This window comes from Saccopteryx leptura, chromosome 2 (genome assembly GCF_036850995.1).
Source record: "Saccopteryx leptura isolate mSacLep1 chromosome 2, mSacLep1_pri_phased_curated, whole genome shotgun sequence".
In the NCBI taxonomy this organism is placed as follows: Eukaryota; Metazoa; Chordata; class Mammalia; order Chiroptera; family Emballonuridae; genus Saccopteryx; species Saccopteryx leptura.
The window spans coordinates 327984204-327997750 of NC_089504.1; the positions used below are offsets into that span (position 1 = coordinate 327984204).

Genomic DNA, 13547 nt, shown 5'->3' on the forward strand with positions numbered 1-13547 from the left:
TTCCCCTCTGTTCTGCAAAGCCATCTGTTATCTGTCAAATGAATATAAATGTGTTGTCAGTTTGGGGGCTCTGTTCTGTTAGATTGGTCTATTTGTCTATTTTTGTGCCAAATTGTATGCTGTAATTTATACTAAAATCTTCATTTGGTTCTTTTGTATAGTTTTAATTTTTCTGCTGAGAGCTATGTTTTTATTCATTTCAGAAATATTTACCTTTATAATAGCTACTTTAAAGTTTTTGATAATTTCAACCAAGGTTGTCATGGAGTTGGCATTTGTTGATTTTCTTTCCTTTTGAGAATTTGTCATTTTCATGACTCTGCATGTCAGGTACTTTTAGATTCTGTCTTGGGAATTATGAGTATTTTACTGGAAACTGTGATCCCACGCTCAAGCTGGATGAGCCCACACTCAAGCCAGCAACCATGGAGTCATGTCTGTGATCCCACACTTAAGCAGGCAGTCCCGCACTCAAGCTGTGACCTCAGGGTTTTGATTCTGGGTTCTCAGCATCCCAGGCTGATGCTTTATCCACTGAGGCATCTGGCCAGGGTCTAGACTCTTAACTTTTGCCACTGTAGCTTGGGGCTCTCAAATATTCTGCCCAGTGTCTCAGTTTCACATCTGTTTCTTTTGAAATTGGCACATTCTTCTAGAGAAGAGCTGTACCATATGTTGCACTCAGCACTCCAGTGTTCTTATTCTGGTCCTGGGCTCTGATTCTTTTTGCCTTATTCTTCAATTCCCTCAAGTAGATGTCTTTAATATTTTAGTCTTATTTTCCTAATTCTCAATGGGAAGGTTGGTTCACGTTATCCAAATCACTACTACTGGAAGCAGAATTCTGACAATTTTTTAAATGTCTAAACAAGTTTATTTTGATTTATTTTATAATTCTTATGTATGAGTCATCAACTTTCACTTAAACCCTTCCTCAGGAACATTAAAACTAATTCAGAATTCAAGGGAGTTTAGAATTCAGTGATGCTAATAATGTGTTTATTGTGCTTAACCATCTTAGAAGATTTAGAAGATTTCAGCTGTTCAGAAAAGACTCATTTATCCTTTAAACTGTGATTTTTGTGTGTGGACAGTTGCAATTTTTATTAATTTTTTAGTTCCTTTAAGATTAATATTCATAACTAGATCGCATGGATTTATATCTGTGTCTAGAGATTTATATAATGCTGTTTGCTCATGTATGGAAGCATGTAATCCTGGGGACTGTGGTGCTGCTTTGTATTATCTGAAAGGCAGAAATTTTGTATATGCAAATGCACACAAATCTGTTGAATGAGTCATAAGTGGGTTACAGTGCCTAAGACATCATAATTCTATATGTTAAATTAGCAGAGCTGGAAGGGTTAGTTTCAGAATAATTAGGTTTCTAACTGTGTTATTTTCTGTGTATGCATTTTTTAAAAGATCTCTGCACTTGTCCTGAGAGCCCAAGCATCTGAGATCTTACTTGAAGAGTTACAGCAGGGGTTTTCCCAAGCAAAGAGGGATGTTCAGGAACAGATGGTAAGTTAACATTTAAATAAACGTTAACTATATTGAATATAATTCTTTATGTTCTGTCTTGAAATTGTCTTTGATATGACTTTATCTCCCAGGCCAAAGTGGTAATAATTATGTTCTCTAAGGCCTATAGAGCATTAGTAATGGACAAGATTATGTAGACATTGTTATGTCAAGACATATGTAAAAACACTATTTCTATTTTAACCCTACCTCCTAACTCCCCCAGTATTGTAATCTTTCACTTATCTTTCTGATTTGAGAAACTAAGCAGAATAAACTATGGACCACCATTTAAATCTCAGTTTCAAATACAAACTAAAAATTGAAATCTCTCAAAGCCCTAGCAAGTGTGTCTTATAAGCAGTCATACATTTCCTGGACAGCTAATTTACTTCAAATAACCTCATTAATTGTACATAAGTTATAATAAAACATTTACCATAATGCTGTGGTGCTGGGGAATGTCAAGAAGGCATTAATTTAGAGATGAATAGGGCCATGAGAGTTTCTTAAAGAAGAGCTGGCTGGAACCTTTGCAAAATATTTTAGTTCTCCAGGTTTGGACTTCCTCAGTGGTCTTACTCCATTTGCCTTATACTTCCTTTTTCCTCAAAGTTGGGACCCTGTATCTGATGGTCCTTAGTAAATTACAGCATAGTTAGTTTTGCTGGGATGATCCTACAGAGCTGCCTATAGGGATGACCTCACCTGCCCCCCACCAAAAATAAACAAAGCCTCAAGCCCTATGGTAGTGGTTTGTTTTTGGTTGGGTCACTTTCTGAATTACCTTTGAACTGGTTTTTAAATTCTAACCCTGGTCTGTTGGGAAGCATCTCATCTTAATCATTGACCAGAGAGAATTTCATGTTTTTTCATTAATTAGACAAAATGAAATAATAATCATTGACGTAAGAGTCACTGTTAAATGCTGACAGATTTCATAGTGTTAGCCTCCTTACATTCTTTTGTACCCTCTCATCTTTTTTATTGTCTTCTTTTTAAAGATTTTATTTATTGATTTCATTTTTTTTTAGAAAAGAGAGAGCGGGAGAGGGAGGGGAGGAGGAGCAGGAAGCATCAACTTGTAGTAGTTGCTTCTCATATGTCTTTACCCGGCATGTCCAGGGTTTTAAAGCAATGACCTCAGCTTTCCAGGTTGTCACTTTATCCACTCTGCAACCACAGGTCAGGGGTCTGGTCAGGCTTTACTTGTCTTTTAAAACCCATCTGCTTTTGCCAACATTTTACAAAGTTGATGCCACTTAAAATGAGCATGTTGCAGCAGACATTGAAAAATTGTTGAAATTAAGGTTGATTACTTTATCATTTTCTTGAAATTTCCTTTCAAGTTTCTTGTGCTGGGAAAGAAACTCAGTTTCTTATGCTGCCTCAGAGGAAAATAGCTGTAGTAGTGGTTGGGATCTTAATATTTCTCCTTTTTTATTTTGAAAAATTTAAAACTTATAGAGAGGTTTAAGGAATGAACACGCATAAAATCTTTATTTAGATTTATCAGTTGTTAATATATTGCCACATTTTTTCATACTTGAAATTGTTTCTGAGTCTTTCATATATATGTATATTATATGTGTATATATAAAGTCGGGCAAAAATAGGTTTACAATTGTAAGTATGCAAAACAGTTTATTCTTCACTTGATCTTAGCCAAAAGGCCAAGAAGCGATCAAAACAGTTTATTCTTGTATTAGTATTTGTTAATTATTTTATTTTCCCATATGAACAACTGTAAAGCTACATTTGCCTTACCCTGTATATTTTTTCTGAACAATTTGGAATTAAGTTGTAGACATTATACACTCCTAAATATTTCAGTATATATTTCCTAAGAATGGAAAATGTTGTTCTGCATAACAGGATACAATTATTGACTCTTCTTGCACAATTTGGGGGTTAGGGGCATGGACTCCAGCACAGTTGAAAATCTATGTATAACTTTGGCTCCCCCAAATTGGAATTTCTAATAGTCTTCTGTTGACCAGAAGCCTTCCCAATAACATAAACATTTGATTAATATATAATTTTGTATGTTATATGTATTATAAAAATAAAGTTAGAGATCCTGGCCAGTTTGCTCAGTAGTAAAACATCAGTCTGGTGTGTGGAGGTCCTGAGTTCGATTCCCAGCCAGGACACACAGGAGAAGCGCCCATCTGCTTCTCCACCCTTCTCTCTCTCCTTTCTCTCTGTCTCTCTCCCCCTCCTGCAGCCAAGGCTCTGTTGGGGCAAAGGTTGGCCTGGGCACTGAGGATGGCTCCATGGCTTCCACCTCAGGTGCTAGAGTGGCTCAGGTTGCAATGGAGTGATGCCCCAGATGGGCTGAGCATCATCCCCTGGTGGGCTTGCTGGGTGGATCTCAGTTGGGCACATGCAGGAGTCTGTCTCTCTGCCTCCCCGCTTCTCACTTTAGAAAAATAAATAAATAAATAAATAAATAAATAAATAAATAAAGTAAGAAGAAAATGTTATTTAAAAAATCATAAAGAAGAGAAGATATATTTACATATATTTCATATTTATTGAAAAAAAATCCACATATAAGCAGACCTATGTAGTTCAAACCTATGTTCATTGTCAGCTGCATATTCTTAAAATGTAACCATTGTCACCAAAAGTGTTGATTATTTTTTAGTGATGGTTCCAATTATTTTTTATTTCAATTTTTGATTCAGGAACAATCAAGCATCACACTGTATTTTGTTGTTATGTCACCTTAGTCTCCTTTAATCTGTAACAGTCACTTACCTTTCTTTTTTTCTTTTATGACATTAACATTTTTAAAGAGCACTGACCTTATAGAATGCGTTTGTCTGATTATTTCCGCATAATTAGATTCAGTTTAGACATTTTGGCAAGAATACTATATAGCCTTGGCCGGATAGCTCAGTTGGTTAGAGCAATGTCCCAAAGAGCAGAGGTTGCCAGGTTGCCACATACAGGAACAGATTGATGTTCCTCTTTTTCTCCCTCCCTCCCTCTTTCTCTGCTTTTCTTTTTCTCTAAAATCAATAAAAAAAAAATTTAAAAGCCTGACCAGGCAGTAGCACAGTTAGAGCATTAGACTGGGACGCGGAGGATCTGGGTTTGAAGCCCTGAGGTCACTGGCTTGAGCATGGGCTCACCAGCTTGAGCACGGGGTTGCTGGCTTGAGTGTGGGATCATAGACATGACCCCTTGGTTGCTGGCTTGAACCCAAGGTCACTGGCTGAGCGAGGGGTCACTTGTTCTGCTGTAGCCTCCCGGTCAAGGCACATATGAGGAAGCAATCAATGAACAGCTAAGGTGCCGCAATGGAGAATTGATGCTTCTCATCTCTCTCTCTTTCTACCTGTTTGTTCCTATCTGTCCCTCTCTCTGTCTTGCTAAGAAAAGAAAAAGAAAAAGGAATACTACTAAATAGATGAAATGTTTCAACGGGAAGTTTATAATATCAAAGTGCATGTTGTGATGGGTGGTTCCATTATTGGTAATGTTAAATTGAATCACTTGGTTGAGTTGGGGACAAAATATAAGGCCTACCGGAAAGTTCTGTCCATTTCTATCACAACAAGTTTCGACACGTAAGCACATGTTTATTTGGTGCATGTGTGCCTCTATTTTTATCACTTAATGTATACATACTGACGTAGCAAATTAACTAAAACAAAGTTGATTCACGTTAGTCTTATGTGTGAAGCGATAGTGTACCCATGGCTACTGATAAAGTTCATTTATGCCACTGTAATTTTTACGAATTTCAACAAGGAAGAAATGCTACAGAAGCATGTCTGTCGCATCCACCATATTCCCTGGACTTAGCACCCTCCGACTATCACTTGTTTTTGTCCTTACAAAATTTTTTGAAGGGCAAAAAATTCAAAAATGAAGAAGATATCAAACAAGCACTGGTTCAATTTTTCGTATCAAAAGATAAAACATTTTTCAAAAATGGGATATACAAATTGCCCTCACGCTGGCAAGAAATCATTAATAATAATGGCAGTTATATTATTTAATAAAGTTGATTGATGGTAAGAAAAATTTGTATTTTGTTTTATTCAAAAAATGGGCAGAACTTTCCGGTAGACCTTATATATAATTACAAATAATTTCATCAGTATTTCTACCAACAGCAAACCTACTAAGTTCAACATTTTTTTGTAGTTATTTTGCCCTTAGAACATAGCCCATGTAAGGGTTTCAGTCTGGGTACTGTGTTCAAAAGTTGCTTGAATTGATTTTTCTCTCTGTGATTGTGTTAGGTTAGCTCTGTTTGTATTACAATTTTAGATTTTTTAATTAATTTTTTTGAACATGCAGTACGCTTCATACGTTAAAACTATAAAAATGTATACGAACTTAATAGTTTCACTTCCATTCCCCGTCTTTTCCACCCTGTTACCATTCACTCCCATATGTGATCATTTAAATTTATTTATGTATTTGATAGAGAGAAAGGGGAATAAACAGGGACAGACAGGAAGGGAGAGAGATGAGAAGCATCAGTTCTTCGTTGCAGCTTCTTAGTTGTTTACTGATTGCTTTCTCATATGGGCCTTGACTGGGGGGCTTCAGCAGAGCGAGTGACCCCTTGCTTAAGCCAGCGACCTTGGGCTCAAGCCAGTGACTATGGAGTCATGTCTATGGTCCCATGTTCAAGCTGGCCACCCCTTGCTCAAGCTGGTGAGCCTGCTCTCAAGCTGGTGACCTTGGAGTTTCAAACCTGAGTTCTCTGTGTCCCAGGTTGACACTTGCTACTGCTGGTCAGGCTAAATTTATTTTTTATCTTTCTGTTTTTCTTTTTACAAAAACTAGCAAATATATACATATTTTTCTTTCCCATCTTTCATATCTAAAAGGTACTGAGGATGCTAGTATTTTGTTGCAAGTGGGTTGAAAGTGAGCGTAAAGCACAACTGGTTCTGGGTTAAAGAGAAATAAGGGCCAGTAGAATTAACCAGAGTTCATGCATGGCCCTACATGTGGCCACCAGCCGATGTGTCCTTCAGGATGCAGCAGTTACCACCTCTGGGAACTGTTCTTGAGCCCTGTCCCCTAATCAGGTACCCCTTTCTCCTTTTATCACTGCTGTACCCATCCTGTCACAGCACTTGTAGTATAGTTGGTAATTTTTGGTTTGCTTATCTTTCCCTCCACTGAACCATGAGCTTCTCCAGGGCAGTCTGTCTTTTATTCCTCATGGGTATCAAAATGCCTAGCATAGAGTAGTAGGTGCTAAATAAATATTGGATGAGTAATATATATTTATGTATATGTAAAACAACAGAAATTAAATATTTTTGTAGAATTTTATCTTATATTCAGATTAGTTGGTATAAGTTTATATTGATATAAGTTCATATGAAGTACCTAAAATTGTTTTAACATCAACAAACAGAAGTAGGAACGTGTCCTGTTTTAAGAATGAGCTACTCGCCTGACCAGGTGGTGGCGCAGTGGATAGAGCGTCAGACTGGGATGTGGAAGGACCCAGGTTCGAGACCCTGAGGTCGCCAGCTTGAGCATGGGCTCATCTAGTTTGAGCAAAAATTCACCAGCTTGGACCCAAGGTTGCTGGCTCAAGCGAGGGGTTACTCGGTCTGCTGAAGGCCCATAGTCAAGGCACATATGAGGAGCAATCAATGAACAACTAAGGTGTCGCAACGAAAAACTTATGATTGATGCTTCTCATCTCTCCATTCCTGTCTGTCTATCCCTGTCTATCCCTCTATCTCTGTAAAAAAATAAAATTAAATTAAAAAAAAAAAAGAATGAGCTACTCAAGGGTCCTATTATATTGATGTCATCTAACATTGGGGTTCTTGGGCTATTCACAGTGATCCAGAGCTTGAACATAGGTATATGTAATGAAAAATAAAGACCCTGCCATTGAGCTAGCGATACTATTCCTTCTGTAGTCCAGGGATACGGGGGAAGAGATCCATTACTTTTAGGTTTTTGGTGGAAGCAGTAGAGAAGGAGCTCAGATAACTTGTTTCATTGCCTGTCCCCTTCAATATGTATAAAGGCTGCAAGTCAAAAAATCTCTGAGCTGCTATTTTAAATGTAACAGAGCTTTATGTACCCTCCATACATAGCCCTCATTTGATTTGGCCTTGTTTTTCTCTGGTGCAGCTATCAGCAGATAGGATTAACCTTTCTGGCTGTGATTAGTATCTGTTTCTATTTTAGGCAGTACTGATGCAGTCACGGGAACAGGTTTCGGAAGAGCTGGTGAGGTTACAAAAAGATAATGACAGTCTTCAGGGAAAGCATAGCTTGCATGTGTCATTACAGCAAGCAGAAGACTTCATTCTCCCAGACACTACAGAGGTAACTTATTTTTCACATTATCAAAAATGTAAATAAGTAGGTTTTCTGAAATGGTGAATACATTCTTCTTTTTTTAAAACATACTTTAGCCGTGACTGATTGGCTCAGTGGTAGATCATTGGCCTGGTGTATGGATGTCCCGGGTTTGATTTCCGGTCAGGGCATGTAGAAGTGATTGTCTGCTTCTCCGCCTCTCTCTCTCTCTTTCCCTGTCCCACTGCCATGGCTCTATTGGTTTGAGTGCATTAGCCCTGGCCGCTGAGGATGGGTCCATGGAGGCTCTGCCTCAGGTACTAAAAATAGCTCAGTTGCTAGCATGGCCCCTGGATGGGTAGAGCATTGGCCCCAGATGGGTTGCCAGGTGGATCCTGGTCCGGGCGCATGCAGGAAGAATTCTGTCTCTCTTTCTCCCCTCCTCTCACTGGGAAAGAAAAAGAAATAATATATATAAATGTAAAAACATGCTTTATTAGGATATAATTGACATACCTTATAATTCACCCATTTAAAGTGTATAATTCAGTGGTTTTTAGTATATTCTCAGATATGTAGCCATCACCATAATCAGTTTAGAACATTTTCATCATTTCAGAAAGAAACTCCTTACCCTTTATTCCTTCATCCCACAGCCTTAAGCAACTACTAATCTACTTACTGTCTGTAGTGACACAGTTCTGGATTTTCCCATGAAGGAAATCATGTGATGTCTTTTGTGTCTGGCTCCTGTCACGTAGCATACTATTATTTTCAAGGTTCATCCATGTCATTGCATTTACCAGTCCTTCATTTATTTTTAAATGTATTTATTAATTTTGAGAAACAGAGAAACATTGATTTGCTGCTCCACCCGTCTGTGCCTTCATTGACCGATTCTTGTATGTGTCCTGACAGGGACTGAACCTACAACCTTGGCATGTTGGGATGACGCTCTAACCACCTGTGCTATTGGGCCTGATCGCTTCATTTTTATGGCCAAATATTTCGTTTATTTGTCTATTGATGGACATTTGGATTGTTTCCACTTTTGAACTATTATGAATACTGTTACTATAAACATCAATGTATAGATTTTCTTTTGGACATGTTTTCATTTCTCTTGGGTATAAACCTAGGAGTGGGATTGCTGGGTTATATGAGAACTCAGTGTTTAAGAATTTCTCCACATTGTTACCAATACTTGTCTCACTTTTAGATTATAGTCGTTTTTGTGGGTATGAAGTGGTATCTCATTGTAATTTTGATTTGCATTTCCCTCGTGAATAATGATGGTGAGCATCTTTTCTTTTTCCTTCTTCTTTTTCCAAGTGAGAGGAGATAGAAAGACTCCCGCATGCACCCTGACCAGGATCCACCCATCAACCCCCAACTGGGGCCAGTGCTCTTGTCGATCTGTAGTCATGCTCATAACCGAGCTAATTTTAGTGCTTGAGGGGGAGGCTCCATGGAGCCAGCCTCAGTCCCCGGGGCCAGTGTGTTTCAAAGATTCTAGCCATGGCTGTGGGATGGGAAAAAGGGGGAGAGGGAGAAGGGGAAGGGGAAGGGGTAGAGAAGCAGATGGTTGCTTCTCCTGTGTGCCCTGACTGGAAATTGAACCCGGGACATTTACATGCCAGGCTGACGTTCTATCACTGAGCCAACCAGCCAGGGCATTGTGAATTTTATTTTATTTTATTTTATTTTATTATTATTTTTTTTTACAGAGACGGAGAGTCAGAGAGAGGGATAGACAGGGACAGACAGACAGGAACGGAGAGATGAGAAGCATCAATCATTAGTTTTTCATTGCGCATCGCAACACCTTAATTGTTCATTGATTGCCTTCTCATATGTGCCTTGACCGCGGGCCTTCAGCAGACTGAGTAACCCCTTGCTCGAGCCAGCGACCTTGGGCTCAAGCTGGTGAGCTTTTGCTCAAACCAGATGAGCCCTCGCTCAAGCTGGCGACCTCGGGGTCTCGAACCTGGGTCTTCCGCATCCCAGTCCGATGCTCTATCAACTGCACCACCGCCTGGTCAGGCGGCATTGAGCATTTTATTATGTTTATTGGCCCTTTGATATCTTCCTTGGTGAAATGTCTAATATGATCCTTTGCTGAGTTAAAAAAATGTTTTATTGAGTTATAAGTTCTTTACATATTATCCATGTAAGTCCCTTTTAGATAAATTACTATTTGCAGATATTTTCTCCTATTCTGTGGGTTGTCTTTTCACTTTCATAATGGAGTCCTTTGAAGCACAAAAGTTTTTAATTTTAATAAAGTCCTGTTTACTTATTTTTTTCTTCTGTTGCTCAAGCTGTCAGTGTCATATCTAAGAATCTTAGAGTTCACACTTGGTGCCTGAGTTTGTGTTTTGGTTTTTTTATACCCTAATTTTTCTCATATTTAAGCAATAGTAGAAGCTCTAAGCAATCATGATGAATTCCACATTGTAAGTCACTTAAACTTTTTATTCTTCTGCTTGAGGAAACAGTTTTGAGGGAAAAATAAGTATTTTGCAATACACATTTTTGGGTGGAAATGTCTTATTTCTACAACATGCTGATTGTTAATATTACATGCATAATACATGCTCCTTGAAGCTCCAAGCAGGGTAGAGTTGGAAGTCTTTAATTTTTGAACCACTTAACATCCGAGCTCTGGCCGTATAAGCTCGGTTGGCTAGAGCATTGTGCTGAAGTGCAGTGGTTGCTAGTTTGATCCCTGGTCAGGACACATGCTGGAACAGCTCAATGTTCTTATCTCTGTCTCTTTTTCTCTTTCCAATAAAATAAACATTAAAAAAAAATTTAAAAAGAACTTTAGAAATTCTGGTTGCAGAAAATCTTTATCTTCTTTGTTTATTTTCTTTTACCCTTCACAAACCCTTTAACCTATTGTTTCCTGAATCCAGGAGCTCCGGGAATTAGTATTGAAATACCGTGAGAACATCATTAACGTGCGCACGGCAGCGGATCACATGGAAGAAAAGCTGAAGGCAGAAATTCTTTTCCTGAAAGAGCAGATTCAAGCAGAACAGTGTTTAAAAGAGAACCTTGAAGAAACTCTGCAATTAGAAATAGAAAACTGCAAGGAAGAAATAGGTGAAGATAAAAGTGATGTAGTTTACAATTGGGGGCACTCAGTATTTTTTCTGATGATAAGGAATAATACATTGAAAAGTATAGAAATTTAAAGTAATGCAAATGAAAAGTATAGGAAAGAGTTAAGTAAGGACTCAGTCCATTTTTCCAGATGTTCTGATATATCCAGTAATTGGGTTTAAAAAAAAATCCAAAACTCATTGTCTTTCCAGGAGTTCTAACTCCTCTCTTTGGCACTTACTGAAAGGTAGGAAAGTCAGTGCTTGCACCCAGACCCCTGGGGACATGACTAGATGGGTGGCGTTTCCTTGCAGAACTTTGATGGGTTACTGGACTCCTGTGGGGAATGTCTCCACTGCACACCCCAGAATTAGATGAGGATATTTGATGCACAGGGAGTTTATCATTTAGTAGTCATCTGTGTGCACTCTGCCTTTACTTGGGCTTGATGCTGCTGCTGATTGGTGGGGATAATTTTGAGAAAGGGGCGTTTGTTTCTCCCTTATATAGTTCCGTGTATATTTGACTTCTTTCGTTATGTGAGCTTGAACTTACAGTAGAAACGGGGGGGATGTTGTAGAACTTACAGTAGAAAAAAAAATTTTAATTCATAATCAGTAAATGCTAACACTTCTCCCTCTTTTCTCCTTCTAGCTTCCATTTCTAGCTTAAAAGCTGAATTGGAAAGAATAAGAGTTGAAAAAGGACAGGTGAGTTCATGAGTTTCAACTTAATTCCATTAGCAACCAGTATTATTGAATCCTACTGGGCTAGACCCAAGGAATAACATATAATTATGACTTGTCCCTGCCTTCAAGGAACTTCTGTCTATTGGGAAAAATACAGTGGGATTAAGGTGTGATGATAATAGAGACCATTTACGGAGAATGTGCTGTGTCAGGCCACATGTTGACTAGAGGAGGTACAGGGAAGACTCAGATGTGTTTGCAGCCTGGAGTTTCTGCAGTGGTGGTAAGACAGCAAGGCATGGTCGTGACATGATATGATACATACTTAAAACTGCAGTAGAAATAGGAGACATTTTCTAGCTGGCTTGGAGTCCTCTTCTTGTAAACAACAGCCCCCCCACTCAACTCCCTGGCCTTAGTGTTCAGCTCAGTGACCTCCACCCACCCCTTCCTTCCCACACTCTTGGCTGCACCAAGCACCAGCTCTGACATCTCACTCCAGCCCCATACTCCCTGATCCTAGGTACCTCATTGAGACGTTCAGTTCTGGGAAACGTTTCCTTTTCTTCTGGTTTTAGCGACTTCCTATGGCTTTCTTTCTTTCTAAGCTGTATCTTATATGTCTTGTTTCAGCCAGTCTCCCACTAGTACCTGCAGGTCCCCTGACTTGTCTTTCTGCTGCCCTCATTCCATACTGCCCAACTCTGCATTAACCTGGTGTGCACATTCTCTGGCCCCGCCCCTGCCCCAGGCTGCCAGTGCCACTGGACTAACACTGCATGCTTATGTTGTCAGTTGGACCTCAAGGGCTGCTTAGTTAGCTCTTCATTTGTCCTTAGTTGTCTCTCTTCCACTCCTCAAAGTGGTTGTCAGTCACAATCACCTAACCCCTCACTCAGGACATGATGGCCTTATACCCCTGTCATCAGCAGGTCCACTTCAGCGTCCTGGCCCTTCAATTACTTGTTCTTTTTTCCCAGCCTTTTCTCTCCCGCTTCTTCAGAGCAAATGACCTATTTCCAACCAGTCTTCTGCCACTGCACTTGTGCTTTGACCAAATCCCTCACATCTTTTCCAGACATCCTCGTAGTCTTCCCCTCTGTCATGGGCCTTGTTTGAACTTCTGCCTTTTTACTGTATTTTTCCATTACATGTACATTTCCTGCTAAGAAAAGTTTCTCTTTGGATTACACCTCTCTCTCAAGGAATGCATCTTTCTTCTTCTTTTCATAGGCCAGGTTCTTCAAAGTCGTTTGCATTGCCTGACCTCCCAGTCACTCCTCTCCTCCACCATGCCGTCTGGCTTCGGCCTCCACTGCTCTGTCGAGCTTGCACTGCCAGAAATGGCCACTGATTGTCCCATCCTTTCTACTCCTCAGTTCCCACCTGGCTTATTGTAACAGCCAAACTTCTTTCCTTGCCTCTAAAGTTTATCTCATTCCAATTCATCTTCTTTATAAACCAAGGTGGTCTTTAAAAATTGTAAACTATGTCTCAGTCTGGTGGCTCCCTTTGTCTCCAGGTCAAGTACTTTATTCCTTAGCCCATCTGCGGGTGCTGTGCTGTGCCTCACTCCTACCTCTCCAGCCTCGGCCTCCAAGGCCCCGCACTTGTGGGAGCTCAGCAAAAACTTACCCATTCCTGAATATATTTTTTATTCATGTCACCCGGTCCCTCTTTCTGGAGTATCTCTTTCCACCTTCTCCCCCTTGCCACCCTTTTTCTTCCCTGTGAAATTTTCATCTTTTATGGTCAGAAGTCATCTCTTCAAGAAAGCCCTTCCTGACCTTTCTAGCACAGTTCTTCCTCTAGTGCTTCTTCCTCCATGTTCACATGTCAGAATTATTTAATTACATGTCAGTCTGTCCTGACTTCTCCATCCCCAGGCCTTGGATCATAGTAGGTGCCTAATGTTTAATGAAA

General features: G+C 39.6%; 1 protein-coding gene and 1 pseudogene across 2 annotated transcripts in view; one reads left to right on the forward strand and one right to left on the reverse strand.

The window, feature by feature from the left end:
• Positions 1–13547, forward strand: part of RABEP1 (rabaptin, RAB GTPase binding effector protein 1) — an 81854-nt gene that overhangs the window by 62889 nt on the left and 5418 nt on the right. For both annotated transcript variants that reach the window (XM_066363366.1, XM_066363367.1), the window contains exons 12-15: positions 1426–1524; positions 7714–7854; positions 10746–10935; positions 11590–11645. In XM_066363366.1, the coding sequence (XP_066219463.1) occupies positions 1426–1524; positions 7714–7854; positions 10746–10935; positions 11590–11645 (486 nt within the window). The remainder of the gene's footprint in view (positions 1–1425; positions 1525–7713; positions 7855–10745; positions 10936–11589; positions 11646–13547) is intronic.
• LOC136396310 (U2 spliceosomal RNA) lies at positions 3121–3209 on the reverse strand (annotated as a pseudogene).